At 38.9% G+C, this 24298-nt stretch overlaps 1 protein-coding gene across 1 annotated transcript in view; it reads right to left on the bottom strand.

The window, feature by feature from the left end:
• The window catches only part of LOC146003500 (uncharacterized), a 133891-nt gene that overhangs the window by 72446 nt on the left and 37147 nt on the right, over positions 1-24298 (bottom strand). The window contains exons 3-9 of the mRNA XM_083141789.1: positions 21533-21892; positions 18979-19062; positions 16744-16834; positions 12350-12415; positions 6203-6322; positions 5302-5418; positions 1864-2456 (exon numbers count right to left, since the gene is read on the bottom strand). Coding sequence (XP_082997915.1) covers positions 1864-2456; positions 5302-5418; positions 6203-6322; positions 12350-12415; positions 16744-16834; positions 18979-19062; positions 21533-21892 — 1431 coding nt within the window. The remainder of the gene's footprint in view (positions 1-1863; positions 2457-5301; positions 5419-6202; positions 6323-12349; positions 12416-16743; positions 16835-18978; positions 19063-21532; positions 21893-24298) is intronic.

Here is a 24298-nt window from a genome sequence, read left to right on the forward strand (position 1 = left end):
ATTCCCCTGGCTGGCTTTACCCCCATAGTTTCCTCGAGGTACGCACTTTATATGACACTGAGTGGGTGCCCGAGACACTTGAATAGGTGGAAAAAATCCTGGTTCTTCCTCGCCGGGATCGAACCAGGTTCTTTTATATGGTAGTCGGATGTCCTAATGACAGAACAACCACGGCTCCGACGGCAAGAATATCGACGTCATTTCTCAGGAGATATGATCTTATTCCATCGGCCAATGAAATCAGAATGTGGGTGAAGTACTTTGAAGCTACGGGAACTGCACTGAAGTAGAAACCGACAGGTTTCAGATCATGGAACGTGCCATGGACGATTTCTGTCGCACATTGTCTGAGGGTCAACAACGAAATGGTGGTCACCTGTAGGATGAAATATTCAAGATATGAGCGTGACTGTGCATATTTTGCAAATAGCATTGTTTAATGAACTAGTTGATGTGTTTGTATTTTTTAAAAAATAAAACTTAGTATTATTTTCGTTGCATTAAAAAAAAACATTTTAACGCCACACCCTTTACATTAATTAATAAGTGCCCTTCAAATTAAATATTAATACAAAGATTAAGGCATAATAATAAATCATCGTTGTCTAAAGTATGGCTTGCCCAAAAAATTAAAATTAGCTTACAAAATATTTGTTTATGAAAACTGGCGTGCAGCCAAAATGACAGATTTCAGGAGAACCTCTTGCAAACCAATATAATTGATGTCAGGGCCAGGAAACGTTGAGAAACACTGCACTATTTATGCTGTTGGTTTTGTGCACAGACTTTCCAAGATTGATTTGGTTTATTTTACTTCACTTTTCTGCCACTTTTGGCTAATTGCAAAGATGAGGGTGATATGATGAAATTGATGAAGGGACACTCACAAAGAACATCCCATGCAAAGGCTGGGATTCAAACCCGGAACCCCTGGTTTCGCAGTGTGCTGTGTCAGAGGCCGGCAGACTTTCTGTGAGTCCATTCATTGGAACACATGTGAAGTTTTATAGCGCTATTATTGCAAACAAAGGAATGAACACACAAATGAATGTATGTCACGTCACCCCATTACCGGTTGAAGATCTCCACACCTCTATGTAGGATTGTGGGAGGGAGACTGGCAGTCAGGAGATAGGCCTAGGCCCTTCAAGGTTGTCGCGCCACGGGTTATTATTTTACAAAAACAAGATTTCTTCTGTGGTATTTCGAAAAAGATGCCTATATGTAGCATCAAAACATCAAGTATATAGACATCACACCGTTTTCATAAACAAATCAAAATTCACGGGCCTCCCCATGGCATAATGTTAACATGTTTGCCTTGTAATCCAGAAGTCCCAGGTTTGATAAGCATTGAGGTTATGTAGCCTCGTCCAGTCTCAATTAGCCTTTCTGCGCATAAAGCGTACTTAAAACTAGGGTTGTGTGGGACAATTTTTTTGGTCAGGCCAGGATCGGGCTGGGAATGTTTTTAAATCCCGATGTTCGGGACAGAAAAAATTCGCAACTTTCCAACTAACTTGGGAAATTTTCAGCACGGGAAATGTCTGGAAATCTTGAATTCTACATGACATTTTCACCTCAAGTGATTGTTTTTGCATTTCTGGAATTTAAAATAACAATTTACGAGAAGCTCCAGACACTTACAATGGAGAAAACATCGAGTTAACCACTTTTTAAAATGACCATTTTGAGTTTCCCAACTGTTTGGGATCCTGAAGTCGGGATCGAGACGGGATTTTTTCCCCCCCTGATCCAGGTACCAACTTTTTGGGATACCACACTCCCCTACTTAAAACAACAATTCAAATCAAAACCAAAATTCACTAAAATAAGTTCTAGCTACTGTGAAACTTTACTAACCTTTCCATCCATCTTCCTCCTGCTACTTTCTCTAGTGTTGCCGCTGCTAGACGATGGATGCACTAGCTTCGCAACCTGATGTGACTTAGTCCGTTTTGAAGGAGATTTCTTAGACTGGTCGTTTGCACTTCGCACAGTAATTTTCCGACCAGTGCTCTTTTTAGGCGATTTCCTTCTTGCTGCTTTCTCATCTTCACCTTCACTCTCACATTCACTTTCTTGAGAAGACATTTCTAGTTCCTCCAATTCGTTTAACATATCCTCACTGTAAGCAGACACCTTATCCCATTCTATAAATTGCACAGTCTTTCTCGGAACACATGTGTCTAAGGGTTCCACATTTTCCCTATCCACTTCACTCCCAGCATGGCTGTCCAGAGAACTCATAGTAACATCTCGGTCCTCCACTGCTTCTACCACATAAGCCTCATAATTACATGTAGTGTTGCTCTTGCCAACATGTGCGCTCGCTGGCTGGGCAGTACGTGTATCAACATGAACAGATGTTCCTTGTCTCTTACTTTCTTGACAGGCATTTGAGGCTATTGGGCCATCAATATCTTCTAGCATATCCTCACAAGCTTCATCAGCAGCTGTCAATAAACATACAGAGTAATTCTTATAGAATCGGGCCGACAAAATGAGCTGTAATATGAAATATACAGATATTAACGTAATTTATACATGACATACCTTGGATAGAGGTAGATTGTTCATTGTTATCAGAGCATGTGTTGCAAGTGTCTGCCGTTTTCAGAAGGCACACCTCCACCTGCCTTTGCATGTTTGCCGTGACTTACCGCAGTGTTTCTCCGGTGGTGTTCCTGATTTCAGCTGAAATGTTGTCCTTCAAAGCTTGTAACATATGTGGTTTGTTTGCATACACCCTGTCCATCAGTAAACCCCACAAGAAAAAATCCAGGCTGGTAGTGTTGGGGGATCTTGGGGGCCTGACGTACGTGCACCACTATGTGTCCTTTAACCTTGCAGCATAAGTGCTGCCACCTGTCAGGCCATCTGCACACCATTCGACTCAGCACAGACCACGGATTATTATGTTGTAATTGTGAGCTGTTATACGAGGTTTGGCTAGAAAAAAACCAGATTGATGTTGCTATTGACAAACAACGAATGCGCAAAGGTTGAGCAATGCATGATTCTATACTACCATACCCTGCCTACAGAATGACTAATTGCCCTGGGTGCAGGCCTCTCAGTTTCGCTGTGGCACTTGGACAAAGCGGAACGTGCATCTGTGCTCCGTTGGGAAAATGCTGAGTATTAAAATGGAACAGCGTGTCAATATGAAGTTCCTTTACAAACTGGGGAAATCCGCAACAGAAGCGTACGACATGTTAAAATCTGTGTACGGGGATGAGTGTTTATCATGCACACAAGTGTTTGAGTGGTTTAAACGGTTTAAAGAAGGACAGGAAATGATCCAAGACAACCCACGTTCAGGACGACCATGCACGTCGAAAACGGAAACAAACATTCAAAAAGTGAGTGATGTGATTCGAAAAGATCGTCGATTGACCATTAGAGCAGTTGCTGAAATCACAGGAATAGACAAAGAAAGTGTTCGACAAATTTTACACGAGAATTTGAACATGAGTAAAGTGTGTTCAAAACTCGTGCCAAGGAACCTGACATTGGAACAGAAGGAAGCTCGAATGAACATTTGTACGGACACTTTGAAGAACATTGAAACAGACCCTACATTCTTAGAGAGAGTGATAACCTGTGATGAATCGTGGTTTTTCACGTACGACCCTGCCACAAAGCCCCAATCAATGCATTGGAAGACCCCGAGTTCGCCACATCACAAGAAAGCTCGCATGTCGCATGAGCAAGTCCAAATTCAAAGCCATGATGATTGTCTTTTTCTACATTCGAGGCATTGTGTACGTTCATTGGGTACCCGAGGGTCAAACTGTAAACCAACATCATTACATTAATGTGCTGAAAACCCTTCGTGAGCGAGTAAGAAGATGACGACCTGATTTGTGGCAACGGAAGTCATGGATTCTGCACCAAGACAATGCTCCTGTCCATACGGCCCTGTCAGTGAAGACATTTTTGGCTAAATATGGCATCCCAGTGTTAGAACATCCACCGTATTCGCCGGACCTTGCTCCCTGTGACTTCTTTTTATTCCCCAGAGTGAAGTCCGCCCTAAAAGGAACCAGATTTGAGACAGTAGAAGCTGTGCAAAGAAAATGAACATGATCTCCGAAAATGACTTGCAACACTGCTTCCAGCAATGGAAAATTCGTATGGAGCGGTGTACAGATCATGCAGGGGAGTACTTTGAAGGAGATAAAGTTCCTGTTGTACAAAATGCTGAATAAAAGATTTCATAGCATCAGTCCGGTTTTTTTCTAGCCAAACCTCGTATGCATCACCTGCAGCATTAATAGCAAATTTATCAGACCGGTTCTATAAGAATCATCCTGTATAATGTTTGATTGATTGAAATAAAAATTTTGGGTGCATAAGTACTTAGGCTCATTATACAGGGACCAGCCCTTTACCATAACCACGAGGATTGTTTGTAAAGTTCTAAGAATGACCGACAGATGGCTACAGTAGTTCTCAGGCGATACTGTGCATGCTTAAGAGTGGGGGACTTTACTGGCATGCACCAAAACTACTCCTAGTGATGTGAGTGTGTGCATATACTAGGTAGATATATTTAATAAGTATACTGAAATATTAATTTAATACTTCGAAAACAAACATCCATTCAAAAACAGCTGGCATTTTTGCAACTACTGCTTATGTCTAATAGTTTTTCTTGTATGTACGCATTGCTTGCATTATAGAATTATTTTCTTGTAGTTTACGGTTATTACAAGCATAAGAAAACACAAAGAAACGTCACAAAGAAAAAACTGTTTTCTTATGCTTGTAATAACCGTAAACTACAAGAAAATAATGCTTATGTCTAGTTATGAATTCCATGTCGAAAGTTGTATTTGTGTTTTAAATTTAGATACGAGTGTCTTTTTACATTAGAGAGATACATGTAAGCTCTGAAACAAGAAAAATGCAACCAAGCTATGTATTTTCATTGATTTGAAACACTTTGGGGGGAAAAAGCAAAAAAAAAAAAAAAAGGCCAGGAAAAAAACTCCTCTTCCCCAAAAAAGCAGTATTTTCTCGACCACATCCAACTGTATTAAATTGTGACCAATACCTTCTTATACCAGTACCAGCCTTAATTTTGAATAATTCTGAAAAATGAAATTAAACCAACATACAATATTGTGATGTATTTTATTTTGTGTTGTCTCGTGTTATATATTTTTAAATACTTTGATGTCTTTGAGACCGTTTCTCACATTAAATAAATTCAGCAGTGTGTGTACTCATTCACTGGCTTGAGTGAATAATAGAATTAAAATAATTCTTATATACATGTAAAGAAAAACTTACGTAGATCACATTCAAAAGTTTGTACTTCTTGTCTTGGACCACTCCTATTCCTAACGTCTAGTATTTTTCGGGAACCTTCTTTTCTGTGGACATCTGCCTCTTGCATAACCACTTGAGCTACGGAAAACAAAAGAAAATATTTAATTTTAATTATATATTTTTAACAATAATTAATATACTTGAAATTCTTTTTATATAGATAGATAGAGCCACATACTTATGGTGAATAAAACATCAAAATTTTGGTACAAAAACTGGGCACATTACAGGATCAAAAGTGGTATATAAAATGAAATTTTGGTGTTAAAATGGTGAACATAAATCTTAATTTTGATTTATAAACTATGCTTATTTCACAAAATAACTTTTCCCTTCTAATAGAACATTTATGTAGTTGTTAAGAGTATTAAGTTTATTCCTGTGTAAAGGAATCCATTTTGGTCTCTCAAATATTTACAGCAGAATTAATAAGAATTCCGAGCTTTGCATAACTCAGATTTCAGAAAGTGACTTGTCGGTAAGAGAAAACTCTGAATTTTTAAAGTTCCTTTCGCATTTTTCGTGACAAACCATGGTAGGAAAATGCACCTCACACCTTTCAAAAAACTGAAAAATGAATATTACAGTGTGCTATTTCACATTTTTTGTTTCTGTCATAAATAAAATATGCATGCCTCTATATATAAAGCCGACCTCCGTGGCAGTGATTAACACATACCGCTATGATGCCAGGGGTCCTGGCCTCGAATCCCGGTCTAGGCATGGATGTTTCTGAGTGTCCTTTTATCAATTTCATCACATCATCACTCATCCTCATCTTTGCGATTAGCCAAAAGTTGCAGAAAAGCGAAGTAAAATAAAATTAATCAATCGATTAATATGTATATAAAGAAAAACTTACATGGATCACATTCAAAAGTTTGTACTTCTTGTCTTGGATTTTCCCTCCTGTTCCTAAAGTCTTGCAATTCCCGGGAACCTTTCTTTCTATGAGCATTCGTCTCTCGCCTAACCGCTTCAGCTACGGAAAACAGAAGAAATGTTACATGTTTTATCAAATGGCATTTATGTTCATTAGGTTATTGTCAAAATCGTTACACATTAATAAAGTTTCTGTGTGTTGATAATAAATAACCTCACCTTTAAAAAGAATTGATAATGAAGAAAAAAATGAAACTACATCCTGTGCATTGCAGTGTGCAAGAAGGCATACACGATGGAACCCCTATTTTATGTTTTCTCACATTATACGTTCAATTTTGGTGGTCCCAACATAGCAAAATGTTCAATTTTCCTCGATTTTACATTTTCCGTCACTTTAAGTTATTCCAGCTTGGTGCCCCTTAAAACATAAAATTGAGATTTCGCTTTAAAAATATGTGGAAGTAGGGCTAGACACATTCACAATAAAGCTTGAGAAATGCCATAACAACATCCTATGATATATCTACATTTCCCACGATGAATGCAGACTTTTTCCACTGACTCATATGAAAGACATATTGACTTGGTGAAAAATAACAGGAATAGATAGTCAGTGCTCTAAGTGAGGGGGGATGGTATACCCCACATAGCAAAATTTTTGCAAAGCATCCCCCATGTTAAACCATAGGAGCATCCCCCCCAGTTAATCCCGAGGCTTGGACAAACATCCCCCTCCATTAACACTTTTCACTTCAAGCACTGGCTTCCATAATATAATCTGAGCAAAACTGAAGACAAAGTTTCCTTGTTACCTCTTGCAGCTATACCAGGTGTGCCGGTTAATAATTCTTAATTTCGTCGCTGGATGACGCTGGAAGCAAGGGTTGGTGCACAGTCTCAACAGTTATGTCAGTGTGTTGCCAGGACAGTACCTGTCAAAATGCCGTGGATGTGCAACCGGGTGTGAGTGATCGTGATATTGGGTTTGTGTGGGAAACATGTTGACCTTCAAACCAAATAAGGAGCATGTGCGGCACGTCCTGCTTTTCTTGTTCAATCAAAAGAAAAACGCGAGTGAAAGCTATCGTATCCTTGTGGAAACATACGGTGACAATGTCCTAATGCAAGACGCGTGTGTGCGTTGGTTTTGAAGATTCAAAAGTAGTGATTTCGACTTGAAAGACAAAGATCGCCCGGGCCAGCTGAAAACATTCCAAGATGCTGAATTGCAAGCAATGTTGGACGAAGACGATACGCAAACGCAACAACAACTGGCAGAGAAATTAAATGTTGGTCGCCAAACCATATCTGATCGTCTTCATGCCATGGGAAAAATCCAGATTGGGCGACAAGACACGGAAAAGTGATTTTGCAGCACGACAACACCTCATCACACACAGCGAAAGGCGTTAGACACACCATTTCTGCACTTGGCTGGGAATTCTTGCCCCACCCGCCATACTCACCAGACTTAGCCCCTTCGGACTACCACTTGTTTTCATCGGTGTCTCACTCACTTTACCAGCAAAACTTCAACAATTACCAAGATGTAGAACAATGGCTTGCTGACTGGATCACCTCAAAATGTGAACGGTTTTTCTGGTAGGGCATCCACAATTTGACAGACAGATGGGCAAAATGTATAGCTAGCGATGGTGCATACTTTTAATAAAGCATTTGTTACCTTTCTCCCCAGATACACTTGTTTTCTTTCGGATCAATTAAGAATTATTAACCGGAACACCAGGTATCAAACCAGACTTTCTTTTGGAACGAGTACATCTTTTGATTCTGAAAATTACCGATCATTCATAAATTCTTCCAGGTTTAAAATACGTGGATTGGCCTGTGGCAGTTGTTACACAGATGATATTTAGTTCGCCACAATTACGAATATTACCTTCACAGAATATTTCCAGTATAAAACATTTATTCACGAAACATGCTTAGTGAACTAAAACAACAAATTCCAGAAGAACCTCTCATGTCCCAGTGTAGCTGGTGACAGGGCCCGGTACCGAGACTCATGTCTGGACTTACAGAGCATGGGGAATCACATCCCAAACGTAATCTCCTAGTTTTTCATTGACGACATGCCAGATATGTGACCGAGCGTTGTCTTGAAGAATGAGTGGACCAGCCTCGAGTAGCTGAGGGCCTGTTTTGTGTATTTTTCTTCACAGATTTTGCAAGAAATCACGGTAATACACTGCTGTAACACGTGTCCCACATGGAACTCTCTGTGAGGATTACTCCCTGATCACAAGGAAAAATCATCATTTGTTTGAATTTTGATTGTGCATGCCAAATTTTTTTTGGGTCATGGGGAAGATGGAGCTCTCCACTCGTTTGACTGCATTTTCAGTTCCGGTTCAAAGTCCCTGATCCACGTTTCATCAAAAGCAACAATCCGATGCAAGAATGCCTCTCCTTCAAAGTTGAATCTTTGTTTCAGCGTGGTTGCATTGTCCAGGCGTGTCTTCTTCTGTGCAGCTGTCAAGAAGTGGGGGACCCAGCATGCCGAAAATTTTCTCTTCCCTAAATCATTGATCAAAATGCGGTATACAGATTTCGGTGGGATCCCTGTGGCATCAAAAAGTTCTTCACAAGTTGCACAATGAGCTTCTTCTAGAGTTGCTGCCATGAGTTGCACACATTTCATCAGTTTTTGATTTCGGCCTTCCTGGTCTTGCATCATCCTGTATACTCACACGACCACTATGAAAACGATTTGACAAACGAGAGACTGTACTACGTTTCAATGTGCGACTCGCCTCACACTTCCAGTAACACAATGTGGATTTCTGTCGGATTTTTGCCACGTAGAGCTTCAATTTTAACGTACGACCTCTGATCGTCAACTGTAATAGTACCCAAGACACCTGCAGCCTCCATTTCCACTTGGTTTCACAGTCACGCTATGTAAAGTAGAAAGCTCACAAACACACGGCTGGCTGCATCATGCAATCAATGTAAAATGGCACCAGTCTTACTTCGGTTGCATCATCCACTCTGCAGTGTTGCACACTGTGCATTATTTATGAAATCACCCATGTATATTCCTTGACTTTTCCATGTTTTTGAGGTTGTCTTTTTTTAATTTCCTGATTTTTCAGGATTTTCAAACCAGTGCCTATATATTCATAAATTCTGCAATATTTATATTACTATAAATTGTAAGAATAATATGTAATATCTAATTCATAAACAGCATAATAAATATTTCTTGTAGTCACAATGTCAACATATATTTGTTTATGACTCACATGAAAATTGAATATCACTACATTGAAGAGTTTGAATATACATTATATGAGGGACTCAAACTGAGACTTAATTTTCCAGGTATAACAATATATGCTGGCATGGTGGTACTACATGCAGTAGTAAGTGGCTAGTGTGTCCTATTACTGATAGGCGGCGCACAGTTGCGGGCCAGTCCAGAGACCGTTAATCAAGATGGCAGAAGACAATGCTAGTGCTTGCATGGAACAGCATGCAGTGATGAAGTTTCTTGTGAACAATGGAGATCTACAGAAGACTTCAAGCTCAGTATGATGATGAGACACTCAGCCGTAGTAAGACATTTCAATGCTGTAAAGGACTGAAAGATGGCTGAACGTCCGCCAGTAACGATCCCGGTTGTGGTGGTTCCCAGCCCACAGCAGTCTTTCCTGGGAACATTCAGTGCATGGAACACCTAATCCTGGAAGCTTTCCAGGCATTATACTGTTTCCAGCTTTAAAACTAAGTAGGTGTGGCCAATAAGTTACCAAAATTTGTATTAATGCGCGCAGTGCCCACTTTCTATTTGCCAGCACTTGCAAAACAACCAACATTATTAAATTAAGGTGCTGACGACCCTTCGTGAGCAAGTAAGACGACGATAACCTGATTTGTGGAAAAGCAAGTCATGGATTCATCATCAGGACAATGCTCCTGTCTGTCCACACAGTATTGTCAGTCAAGGCTTTTTTGGCCAAGCATGGGATTCCAGTGTTAGAACATCCACCCTATTTGCCGGATATCACTCCGTGTGACCTTTTTTTATTCCCAAAGATCAAATCAGCACTGAAAGGAAGCAGATTTACGACCGTAGAATCTGTGAAAACAAAAGCGACGGAGGTCATGAACATGGTTTCAGAAAATGATTACCAGCATTGCTTCCAGCAATGGAAGATTCATATGGAGCGGTGTATCGATAGTGCAGGAGAGTACTTTGAAGGGGATAATGTTCGTATTGTACAAAATAACCAATAAAAGATTCTGTAGCAACAGTCCGGTTTTTTTCTAGCCACACCATGTAAGAAGAATTCTCACAGGTGGCCATTTTAGCGGACTGGTTATCACTGCATGCTACGATGCCAGGAGTCCTGAGTTTGAATCTTGGCCTGAGCATGGATGTTCTTTGCAAGTGTTATTTCATCAATTTCACCATATCATCACTCATCCTCATCTTCGCAATTAGCCAAACCAAATCAATCATGCAATAATTTAACCAGCGTAGACAAACTCTCATCCAGGAAAAAAAAAACAATCCACTTTTCTGCTGATGGAAGCAAGTCTAAAATTGGCTATCTGCATTTTTGTTTGTCTGTTTTTTGCTTTGGAGTAAATACCTTACCATTCGACTGAATTTCCTTGCGGCGCGCATAAATGCTTGTTTTCAAGATGCCTGTGCATTCAGAAGTTAACGATTCAACACAACAATCTGGATTCTTCTGTGTCAGATATTTGAACAATTCACAGCAACTTTGTTATCGCCACTTGTTAAAGGTTTCGAACATAGATGCTTTGTAACACTTGCTGTTCAAGCCATGTCAACATTCAACGATACTTACAGCTAATATAAACACTACGCAAAATCTCGAGAACCACCACATGGCAACAAAGGGGTCGAGGAAAGCTATAAATAGCCCCGTGCTTGAGGGTAACCATGTTTCGGAGGATTCTTGACCACGAGAAGTAGTGTCTCCAACTATGTTATTTTCTCTCTTATGAATTAGATACCATAAATCTGAAGATCTTATTACGTACATGCATGTTGGAACATTAATAAAACTTTGTAGTTGTTAAGTTAGCTGTATAGCAATTCAATACGATACTATCTTTGTAATAGTATTGAATGGTAACGATGTTTCTAAAAAGGTCGGGTAGCAACACTGAATGGCAAAGTTTGCCCATCTGTAACGCCAAAAGCTTGTGTCCCCGCCCTCTACAAATTCCTTCTTGGAAGCAGTTGCCAGTATATGCATCTGTCATTTTTCTTTGACAAGCTGGGGAATTCAGGTTATTGAAATCTGAGCATGTTTTATGTGGGAAGTAAAGGAAAGGAAGTGTAGGTGGATCATTTAATAAATGCTACAGTAACATTCCGTACGATTTTAAGCATCACTGGTTGTATTTGTACCAATACTTCGGGTTTTTCAAAGGTTAACCTACAATATTTTGTAGTGCGTTGATTTTACTGTTCTAGATAAAATGCATGAAGTTGAAAGTATATGTGTGCGTCTTTGTAGTATATACATCAATGCGTGTGTAATCTAGATTCCCACGTCAGTCACTGTCAGTCGAGATCATGTTTTCTAATTCTGTCTAGTCCGGTGTTTCAAGACTATTATAAACTCTACTTAATATTGTGAATTTGCAACACTGCACAACACAGGGTGACGGACAAGTAGCGGCAATTTCGTTAATTTGAATGAGTGAATGTCACCATAGGTGCTTTACTAAAGAATGGTTATGAATTCATAAGCAAGGATAAGGCTAGTAAATGCTTTGAACAGAATACAATGCTGTATAACTCTAGTTTTGAGACAGCATTGAATTATCTATCTATCAGGGTGCAAAAGGTCTGCGGAAGTACTACTGCCAGAATCCACCAATAGGGCTCCACTGGTTTTCTCTAGAACACGTGCTTTTGTTTACATCCACTTTGTAGTGGAAAAAAATGGACTTTAGTTAAACACTGGGAAACGTGTATAAATGCAGCAGGGGAGCATGTCGAAAAATAAATGCAGGAATTAACACTTCTTGAAATTCATTTCATTTAATGAACTCAAAAGTCCAGGTTTGGCTTGAACACCCCTCATATTTAGAATAGAATTCAATTGTAAAAACTTACCTGCTTTGCATTTAATATTTTGAACTTCTGGGTCAGTCTCTCTTTCTTGAGGCAAATCCTCCTCATCTATGTAAAAATAAAACAGATTGTTACTAATGAAGCAAGTTAGTTGCGAAAATAATGTGCTTTAAAAAAATGCAACAATTTTTTGGACAAAGAATGCTGAAAACACTAAGTTGCTGATCAAGGCAGTTTATTAAGATATAAAAACACTTACATGTAACATTTCAACCCTGTATCAGGGTGTTCTTCAGACGAAGAGTTGTTCGTTACATGTTAAGTGTTTTTATATCTTAATAAACTGCCTTGGTCAGCAACTTAGTGTTTTTTAATATGGAAACAAGGTTTAATTATATTACAAAGAATGCTGATACAAACTATGGAAAAAATTTATGAAAGAAACAACATTTACAGCAAGTTCATATAATACAGAGTGGTTACAAATTATTGAGAGCATTTGATACATGAATGAAAAAACAACACACTATTGAAGCAGCATATTTTTTTGTTGTTGTTGCAAATGATAGAGCATTAGTAACAATTTGTATTGACATCAACTGAACACAGTAGCAAGGTAGGGAATCTCAGTACAAAGTTGCATGTGCATTCTTTGGTTTCACAAAACTAAACCCACAATAACTGTTCAAAGACATTTTCGCTTAAAGTACAAGTGTAATCCTCCTAGTAAAGACTCCATTCAACATTGGGATCAGCAATTTAAGGATACAGAAAGTGTCAAACATAGGAAAGGTGCTGGCAGACCACCAGTCTCCAAAGACCTCATGAACCCAGTGAGACAAGCTTTTACGAGTAGCCAGGGTAAATAAAACTGGTAATAAAACTGTACAATGTAGTGTATTAAACACAACAAACTAAATACAGTGGAACCCCATTTCACGTTTCCGGATTTTACATTTTATTTACTTATTTACTTCAAGTTTCAGATAGAGTACTGAAAGACCATTTTAAACTGAAACTGTAGCAACAAGAAAAATAAAATAAAAAACAACAACAAAAAACAAGCCAATAAAAGATAGCAGAGGAAAAAAGAAAATAAATGTTACACGTACATTCTTAGCGATTGTTGGAAACTGTGTTCTGCCAAGAAAAAATCAGGCAGGTTATTATGTAAGTGGGGGAGCCTATATTAAGGAGACCGCTGTAGAAGAGAGGGCCTTGTAGTGGGAATGTGAAAGAGCTTTATGTTGCGGGTTGGCCGTGTGGATACTCGTAGATGAAATTGGTTGACTAAGAATTCGGATTTAATTTTGCCATTATGATTTTATGCAAAAAGTTCATGTCTGCTAGTTCATGACGAGTGTGAGGTGACTGGATATTCAAAATAGACATAATATCTGTTTTATTGAGGTGTCTGAGAGAAGGTATTCTATGGTGAGCAATGGCAAGGAAAAAGCTGAGGACAGAATCAATCCTGGAAAGATTAGTTTTAGAAGCCACAGTCAAGAATGGGAGAGATAAATGATTTGAAAAATATGCTAATGGATGATTGGTTTTGGATTTCAGGAAACCTATACAGAAGACCAAGGAGATGCATGGCTCTTTAGTAGTATATGTGATGTGTTCATTGAAGTTTAGTTTTTCGTGGATGATACAACCTAGATCTTTTTGACAGGAAATCTTTTTGATGGGACTGTTTTCGAAAGTATAAAGAGAGAGCCCTTTGTTCCATTTTAAGGAAATGGTGAGGCAGGATCGTTTTGGAGGATTCAATTCAAGTTTCCACTGGTGACACCAAAAAAGTATTTCTGTAAGAGCTTGTTGTAACATTAGTGAATTTCGTTCAGATGAAATTTCTTTGAAGAGTTTACAGTCATCAACAAAGAGAAGTACATTTATGGGAAGGGAAGACAGTCTGTCGGAACAAAAGTGGACCAGACACCAGACAGGACAGGTAGAAAGCACATTATACATTCAATCTTGATGGTCCTAACATAGGAAAATGTTATAAAATTCTCCTGAATTTTACATATTTCTTCATTTTTAGTTTTTCCAGCTCAGTCTCCTGAAAAACGTAAAATTGAGGTTCCACTGTGTGGGTACTTTACTTATTTCTTTAGTTTTATTCGGATTTGAAATATGCTCAATAATTTTTGACCACCCTGTACATGTACTTACAGATACATGAATAGCGAAGCGTAAGGTCAATAGCCAATCATTATGGATTTGCATTTCAAGGAAGATAATTTGAAGAACTTTATCCCTATCAAACCCTACAACAGTGGTTCCCTGGAGTGCTGTAGCTGGCTTACAGGGGCACTGCAAAATGTTACAATATTTTTACCGAAATTATATGTTTCTTCCAAATATGTGCTTATTTAGTACATTTTACATGTAAAACGTTTCAGAATTTAAAATATATGTTTATTTTTTTAACTTAAGGCAAGCAACCTAACCACACTAACTGAGCATTGCAAGTGCTAGATAGGCCTACATTCTGACTTGGGCACTGCAGAAAAATCTTGAAACACTAAGGGTGCCGCGAAACGAAAAAGTTTGAAGGTTTGGGAACCCCTGTCCTACAACACTTCTCCGGCTATATCACTCCAAGCTGATCATACTCCCTGGCAGGGGTAGACAGAGATCTATAAATAAATCAGATGCCAGTCCCTTATTCTTACACTTTCCTTTTTTCAAATACATGTTAAGAAAACCAAAAATCCAACTAAGATAAACTGTGATCTTAAAACATTTAATTCGTTAATAAATATAAGTTTGGATTAAAAGTAATTAATTCTTGTGCCGGAGTGGCCTTACTAAAGTGGGCTCTACTGGTAAGAGCATGAATAACTATGCAATGCATTCTAATATATGGCACACTATCATATCGCTGCAGATTTTAAAATTTGGCTAGCAACAGTGCAAAAATTGGCATGTTTATTATTCTGATTTAATGATACAGAAAGCACACAAATATTGAAAAAACACATATTGTACTGGTTATTTAAGTAAAAGGTAAAGGAAATTTCTGCAAGTGAACTCAAAATATTATTAAAAAAATAGAACTGAAATAAAAAATTCAAGCACCCAGGGAAAATTTTCAGGTGGCGACAGGACACCCTGTATTCTTCTAGCTCTGCTTAATGGTCCAGAGGAAAACACCTCAACACCTAAGCCAATTCTGGACAGACCAACCTCACTCTAGAACATGCTTTGATCAACTGTTGTTATTCCTCCACCCTGGTGACTGAAAATCCACAACTACTCCCCCCCCCTCCCACACCTATCAAGAAACCTGACATGTATCATCATGACATCCTGTACAGATATTTAGAATAATTAAATCAAGAAGATTTAGGTGGACAGGCCATGTGGCACGAATGGGAAAGGAAAGAAGAGTTTACAGGATTCTTGTTGGGAAACCTGATGGTAAGAGACCAGTTGGAAGGCCAAGACGAAGATGGAGGGATAACGTTGAGGTGAACCTAAAGGAAATCAGTAAAGATGGAAATGATTGGATAGATCTTGCTCAGGTTAGGGACAGATGGAAGGCTTGTCTTGCTGCAGCCATAAACCTTCAGGTTTAAGAAGGCTAGAGAGTTAGTTAGTGATATATATCATGGTTATAGGTTTGTCGACAAAACATCCTGGAACTGATTCAGCAAACTATGTACTCCATAATACGAGTTTTTTTATTTTTTTTCAATCGAACTGAATTGCACATGATGAAGAAAACATGAAGTTCTTTTATGAGAACAATCTAAGCACAGCCTTTACACTTTGAGTCAACGTTATTATGAAATCATGTAAGTGATTACTATTGCCCATATAATTATGTAATTACCATATTTATGCATGTATAGTGTGCATGCGTGTATGATGCGCACTCTGGTTTTGGATGGGTAAAAGTGACAAAAAATTATATCTCGTATATAATGCGCAGTACAATCCAGTTTCAAGAAATGGCTTTCTTAGTTGTAGGTTGTAAATCTGTTGCTATGCTGATCAAGAGTGAATGACGTCATACCTATTCAATTGATCATTCCTTCTTTTTCAAAATATATACTTTTTCTTTCCGTGACTACTGTAACATTTATACGAGGCACATTCAGGACCTTCCAAATAGCAGGTAGCAGCACAAGATTTCTTCCATTAAGGAATTTACACACTCCATGTATATCTTGTATGGAATACTGTTGTCATATTCAGAAACTGCAGGATTCAAGCTTTACAACGATATATAACATGATAGGGTTCCGTAAACATGAAAAATCAATGCAAGTGTCCCAAAATCATGGAATGACCCTGTACGGTTTCATGTTGGGTGTCTGAATCATAATACGCACCACAGTTTTTGGGGGCAAAAATTTTGGAAAAAAGTGCGCATTATACATGAGTAAATACAGTACATATTATATTTACAAGAATGCACTTACCTCCACACACACTAATATCTGTTGTCCAATTCAGAACATCATGTATGGTGTCATCACCAAAGGGATTAAATCCATTACTTTCACATTCATTCTGCAAAAATAAAGAACAAAGTAGTATTGCTTGTACTCTGCATATTGCTTTAATACCAAAGGGAAAAAGTCCCATGAGTGCACTACACTTTATGATACATACATGCTGATTAAACACTGACAAAGAAAATTAGAGTGCACATCAAATCTCATGCATATGGCCTTGAATGGCTGAACAGCACCAGCAAATCACAGACATGCAGCATTGCCTAGTTCCGTGACAAGGAGTTTCGCTCAACCACGCTGTCTCTTTTCCGTGAGATTTCGACATGGCACCGCTGCAGTGCGCTGCTATTGGCTACTGCCATATGCAGGAGATTTGACATGCACTCTAATACAGTAGAAATATGAATTTATGTTCTTATTGAAATAAGTCTTAGTGTCCTTGATTTAATGTTTTTGGATTATATTGTTCTTCAGTCCCAATGCACCAAATGTTAAAATTCCATCCTGAATTTCATATTTACCAATTTTTTAAGTTCTTCAACATCACATCCCTGAAAAAGTATAACCAAAATTCCACTGTATATGAAAAAAATAAGATAATTTCCTAATACATTAAAATGTAAAGAAGAAAGCCCTTTACTAGTTTATTCTTTTTGCTGATGTCGCTATGAAAAATTTGTTTTGTCATTAGCTTGGCACCAATTTCTTTGGTTATTAATTCTTTTCACATCATACTTTCATGGCACATTTATTTGAGTTATTACATGAAATTCTGGTGAACAGAGACTTCTAAGTTCATTTGGAGGACGTGGGCGGTAGGGCCCCACACATTCTCGATCTCAGCCATTTTGGAGGTGATGTGATCAGTACCATGCTCTGGCTGCCTTTGCCCCCACCCCCAACGTACCCAGGGACGCCCCAAAGATGCTTTATGCGGGGAGAAGGCCAGAAAAATTTCGACCTTAGATCACGCACTCTGGGAATCGGACCTGGGTGAGATGTTATATCATAGAATTAAATCAAAAATACATGCTTGCCCAGGAGCCAAACTTCAGGTCTTTAGTATACTGTGCTATTGCTCAAACAACTGAGGGACTAAGACCATGCTAGCCTTGCCACACATTTTCCCTTTTATCTGTTCATAACCAGGGGCCTTAATTTCTTGCTGTTATTTTCATTTACATAATAGGTGTTATTTTTGTGCTATTCAGTGCTTATTCCGAAAATTCACGTTTACATTTTAGCACATTTTTCAGCCAAATATACCCAAAGAAGTATACCTTCACTTTGCTTTTACAATAGTATTTAAATTTAGATAAAGCAGTACACACTCAAAACAGCCCCAGGCTAAGACCACACCTTCAGCATCTAAGGGTTAAAAAAAAATAGTAAATCTAAGTTAAAAGGGCATTATTAAATGGCAATATATTGAAGTACGAGGGCAAATCAGTAAGTCGGTTCCACGATTTTTTTTTGCAGAGGATTGGATAATCACACCAAGGTGAACATTTGGGGACTGAAAAATGTCATCCGACCTGAGGTCATAATGAGTGATTTTGTAATGTTCCTTTGTCTCTGCCACAGATGGCAGCAGTGACAAACATGGCTACCTGCCTGACATTGTCGACGGTCGAGGAGCAGCGTTCCGTGGTGCGGTTCTTCTGGGCTGAAGGCAAGACACCGACGGAGATTCACACGAAGATGAAGCTGGTGTATGGGGACGACGTCCTGTGCCTCATAGCCATTGGGAATTGATGGCAGCGGTTCAAGGCCTTCACGACAACGCAAGGCCACACGTCGCCATGGCGGTCAAGATTAAAATTGCTCGGTACAGCTGGGAAACCATGGAACATCCACCATACAATCCAGATCTGGTGCCCTCTGATTATCACCTCTTCGGCCCTATGAAGAAAGCATTGTCTGGCCAGCACTTCTCGTCTGATCGTGAAGTGCAACATGCTGTGCGGCAGTGGTTGCAGCAGCAGCCGACGACGTTCTATGCCCCTGACATATACAAATTGGTGTCACGGTGGGAAAAATGCATTGCCATCGGTGGTGGATATGTAGAAAAATAAGTAACGAACTGCTACTCCTGCACACCTATTGTCGTCTTGTTTGACCAATAAATTGCTGTGAAAAATAATCGTTGAACTGACTTATTGATTTGTCCTCGTAGATATTGGTAAAAAAAATACTTACATTTCCATAATTTACTGGCAAGCTTGTGGGTACATTGGGATCACATTCTTCGTCTATAGAATGTAGAAATGAATCCTTTATCCACTGAAAATTAAAGCAAAATCTTATTTGAACAAAATATGTACAATTTTATTTTAAAAAATACAAAAAATATTAATAACAAGGTCTGAGACGATACCAAAGTATCAGTATGGATATCGGAAAGTATTGATTGGAATTTATTTATTTATACCAGCGGATAATTTTCCGGCATTTTGTTCTTTCACAGGCTCTGCAAAAATACCACGTGGCACTTTTGCAGTCTAATTTACCTGGAATTTATGCAAACTTTGAAGATTCTTTTCATTTTGCACCATTTTTGCATAAAAACTCCTGCACAATCCCATCTAAGGTGCAAGTTTTGGGCTCTCGCTACGGGATGCAGGCAGGTTTGAGTCACCGGGAAGCGTAACAACTTTTCTCCTGAGATTTCGGCCTGTGTATGGGACCAGCGGCCACCCACCATTGTGAGGAAATTGGGGAACTACGAATGAGAAGCATAAAAGCATGGAAACCTACAACAACTAGGGTTTCATCGTGCTGACCACACGTCACCCTGTAACTAGTTGGATGGTCTTTGCTGAAGCATGTGGAAGCGAGGCCAGCAGTCAGAAGTAAGGCCCTGACCCTCAAGGGCTGTTGTGCCACGGTTATTTTATTAATTTGAGTGGGAATACTTACCCACTAATACTGATCAATATTTCAAACAAATTTTAATAATTAGTTGTCAACATAAATCATTCAGAATCAGCCAGAAAAGTGTGCTTCCATAAATGCAATTTGCACAACAATTCCTACTTGCACTCAGCTACCTTACTTTGGCTTCATTTCTCTACCCTCTGATGATGTCAGATGATGGTCAAAATTTTTCTAATTGATAAATCAAAGGAATGAAATAAATATTTGTTAAAAACAACACAAAACACTCAAACAGCATGATATAAACACTTTACAAGTTTGTACAAGCTTTCGACTCCATCTCGGACAGCAGGGCTGGTCGAGAGACAACGAAGGGGATGCGGTTGAAGTTCCGCTGGAGCTACTTTGCTGTGTCTTCCGGAAGATGTCGCTGCGGTCTTGCAAGTAGTGCTGGCAAGTTCTTGTTTGTTTAAACTAATGGCTAAAGGAGATGGGTTAAAAACTTGTGTATAACTGCGTTATACAATGATAAATAAAGATTTCAACATACATTGTCGTTGAGATTATTTGTGTTTTTGATCATGTGTACACCTTCCTTATTATCCCGATCTATTTTCCTTTAGCCTGTTTTAATCTATTCAAAACAGCTTACGAAATATTGTTACATTATCTAAGTGCAATGAGATGAAATGATCTTTTCCCTGCAACATCAACCTGCATTAAACTTCAGGTCCGTAGTGAGGGGTAGGCTTATGGAACTGAAGCCTAGGATTGAATTGTAAGATAACAAAATCAGAATATGAAAATGAGAAACTTACACTTGGCACAGGTAAGGGGAGAAGGAAAAACATACAAGGTTTTATTACTCGACTATTCTTCTCATTGGAGAATTTCAAGTGATGAAATTACCCCTATATACTTCCTTCAGGGAGTTACCATGTGAATATAGATCCCTATACTTGAAGAACAGGGTTGGCATCCTTAAAACAAGTGTTTAAAACAACTTGTTTTAAACATTTAAAACACACAGCTTTTTTTAGTGTTTTGAACATGTTTTTCTTTAGACGTGCTTAAAACACATTTTTATATTTGGTGTTTGAGATTCTGTGGTTATTTGTGTGTTTTGTAAATTTGTCTTTTCATTCCTTCCATGTCATTTTCTTTACTGTGCACAGAAATCTGAAAATATATATTCAATTAACAAAGAAAAGTAAGTGATGAATACCCATGGTCTGCCATAAAACAACTGGCTATGCTTTTTTTACAAGTGTTTCAAACATTTTTAAAATTGAATATTATATGGATGAAACAGTTTTCTTGCTCACTGAATGTGCTGCACATAGTTGTTAATGTCAATATTTTGTTCCATTCACATAAAAATGTATTTCGAAAAACAGAGTAATCCTGTGAGAGTAGCTAGCACATGGATAGAGTGGGGCCTGGTAACTGTGTATTAGTTGAAGATTCTTGAACAGTCTACATACGAGGTTTAACATTAGCAATAAGTATTTTAAGAAGTTAGTCAAACGTTTACTTTATAAATAGGAACATGGTCCTTCCTTGGATTAATTAACAGATTCCTTATTAATCATTATTATTAGAAAAAGTCTCCTTCACATTATGTTTTAAATGTTTTATTTGTTTAAAACATGACTTTTTCGGTTCTTGATTAAAACACTGCATAAACATTAGAAACATGTTTAAAAAAAATAATACAAATTTTGCCAACCCTGTTGAAGAAGCTCTTATACATGCAAAGTTACAAGTTAACATTTATTTCACTAAGTAATAATTGATAAAGGGGTTAAACATATTTATGACATTTACATCATTTTGAATGCTAAAAATGTAAAGTCTGTGTGAAAGAAATACCCACCTGAGGCACATCTTGCACAACATAATCCAGTTCCCGACCATCTTGAAAGAAACTAGTTGATAGCCTTGGTCGACGCCTCCACGATGATGTGCTTGATCCTGATCGACTTCCTATACTTGTATCCAAGAAATTATTATTTCTGAATGCATGATGCCTGTTCCACGAGGTCTTGGAAGGATTATAAGACCCAAAACTTCTTACTGACTGAGTTTTTCGCCTGTAATTATTGCTTCTAGGTGGCGGAACACGGAACCGATGATGATCACCACGTTCACTAAATGAACTTCTACCATTCACTCTGTTCCTTTGATTGACATCCTCGCTATCTTCAGAAAGTGAGGGCATAGCACGACGATCAAACTGAAAAGAAAAAGCAAAAAAAGTCACACATGATGCTCCATACCCTGCTAGAAAGTGAAAAATGATACATAGTTTGTGAAGGTTACATTGTTTATGAATGTTTTCTGTTGTTTTGAGCACACAGAGATGTATTATGGGGAAGTAATGTATCTCTGTTACCTTAGCCTGAATCAGGTGTGGTTCTACCCTTAGCTCACAGGGTCACGTGCCCCTCCATCCATTATGTATCTAAAAAGAATCACAATTATAACAATTTATGCTTGTTTGCAACGCTTGTATTTTATTTGCTTTTCCGCATGCACTCTTTATCGGAGCGAAGATGGCTACAGTGGTTTGGACGAAACTTGGCAACCTAGAAAGGGTCACATTCTGGCTGCGAACTTCCTGCCTCGCTGCTTTAATATCATCCCTCTTTGATTCCTCCATTCTGAGCTGCGAGAGAAGTCCAGGGGGGGGGGGGGGGGTTATGGGTGTCTTAATTCCGAATGGTCACAATATCGCTGAGACCCAACACTTGCGGTGATCTTTCGGATTCCCGCTAGATGGTGGCTGGGTTCATTTGCTGTACCTTACCGAACAAAAGGAATTGGGGGGGGGGGGGTGACTTTGGAAGATGGAGGTGGGGAAGTCTTGTTGAGCTTCGATGTGCTTTGAAAAGTTTCCATAAACTGCTGTTATTTCGTAAGTTCTTTACTGACGTTACAGCGCCTTGAATAACGTAGTATGGAAAACGGCACAGTTCTGCGCACTCTGGCCGGTTCCACTCGAAAATGATCCGCTAGAGGCGCTGGTGTTGAACCCGGTGGTTGGTATTCATCTGCTTATAATGGAAGTAAATGGAGTTTTCGCTGCGTCTGATTCTTTTACATGAAGCATTTCTATGAATGTGATAATTGCTATGATATTTGGTACAGTGGTCGCGAAGATATTAACGAACATTCTAGACAGTCGACCACGTCATTTTATCATCATACTTTCGTTAATAATACGGGAGAAAAAATTCGCGTGGAATGCTCTTGGCAACTTAATTTTTGTGTATGAATTCGGTTCATTATTATTATCATCATCATCATTTCTTTTAAAGATATACACACTGAAGCATTTGTATTTTGGATATTTACTGTCTCTTTTCTTCCACTTTAAACTAATCGCGGCGATGATGATTCCATGAAACGACAAGGGGAACCCCACAAAACTTTCTTAGTGCCATCGACATGAGTGTAAGGAAACTTTCAAACCAATGGGACAAGCGACATGGGATGTTCATACTGTCATACTAGTGACACACACTTCCAGACTGTAAAATACCATTCATTGCACATGAGGGTCCAAACAGCAAACGACACGTTCATATGGCGTATTCGTGTGCTACTTGTTACTTCGGTCGGAAAGCTCCTTAAAGGAAGGGTGCTCAGACCAAAGCGACGCATTACAGGGGGAGTTCCCAACTAAGTGACAAGCGACGTGGTGCCTTCAGTCTATTGGCAAGCGTTTGCTGCTAATTGTGCGAACAACAGATAGGCGACACGAAAAACCGCACATTACAACAACAGATCTAGGCGACATGATAAGTCACACGTGTCGCTTTGTCGCTTGTGTGTCGCTCAAACTGGGTCATTTCCTCAATAGCTTGCAACATGTTGCCGTAGTTTGTTGTTCGCGCATGCGCGATGCAATGAGTGTCTTGCTTTAGGGAGATTGCGCACCAAAGCGACAAGGGGCACGCGACACTTGTCGCTTGAGGATTTCACCAACCGAACGCTGGCCTGTGCTTCCCGTCATGCCGCTACTATGTGAAATGTTGCTCTTGATTGGCTCGTTTCCAAGCAACATGTGTCGCTTCGGTGTGAAAGTTGCCTTGAACCGAAGGACCCGTGTCGCTTTGGTGTGAAATCCTCGTATCGTTTGTCGCGTGCCTCTTTGGTGTAAAATCTCCTTGAGGAAACGGTGCAGTCAGAGCTTGTGTCCCTACGGTTCGAAAGGCTGCATTGATTACGGACTGCTCGCTTCCAAGCAACACTTGTGGTTTGTCGCCTCGGTATGAAATATCTCTCAGGATACTATTTATATTCTAATAACATAGAAAAATAAAACTCTAGTACACAATCCAACACCTGACGTCCGGAATCACTTTGCGATGTTTCTTCTTGTGTTACGCATGCTATTTATTTATTAATTTTATTTTACTTTTCTTTCCAAATTAATGTCATTTCGTGACTGCAAATCACTCCACAAATATAACTGTTTCCATCAATTCACGCACCGCCTTTGAAGACGAACAAATCTACATATTCCAAAAACTAACAAAGCCGCATTAGTTTCATAAGAAAATTAGCACCGACATTGATTGCACTGCCATCTATGTTTCTCATCTGTCTGAGGAACCAGTTTCTTGGGTCGTTTTCC

Source organism: Lepisma saccharinum, chromosome 20 (assembly GCF_977018435.1).
Source record: "Lepisma saccharinum chromosome 20, izLepSacc3.1, whole genome shotgun sequence".
Lineage (NCBI taxonomy): Eukaryota > Metazoa > Arthropoda > Insecta > Zygentoma > Lepismatidae > Lepisma > Lepisma saccharinum.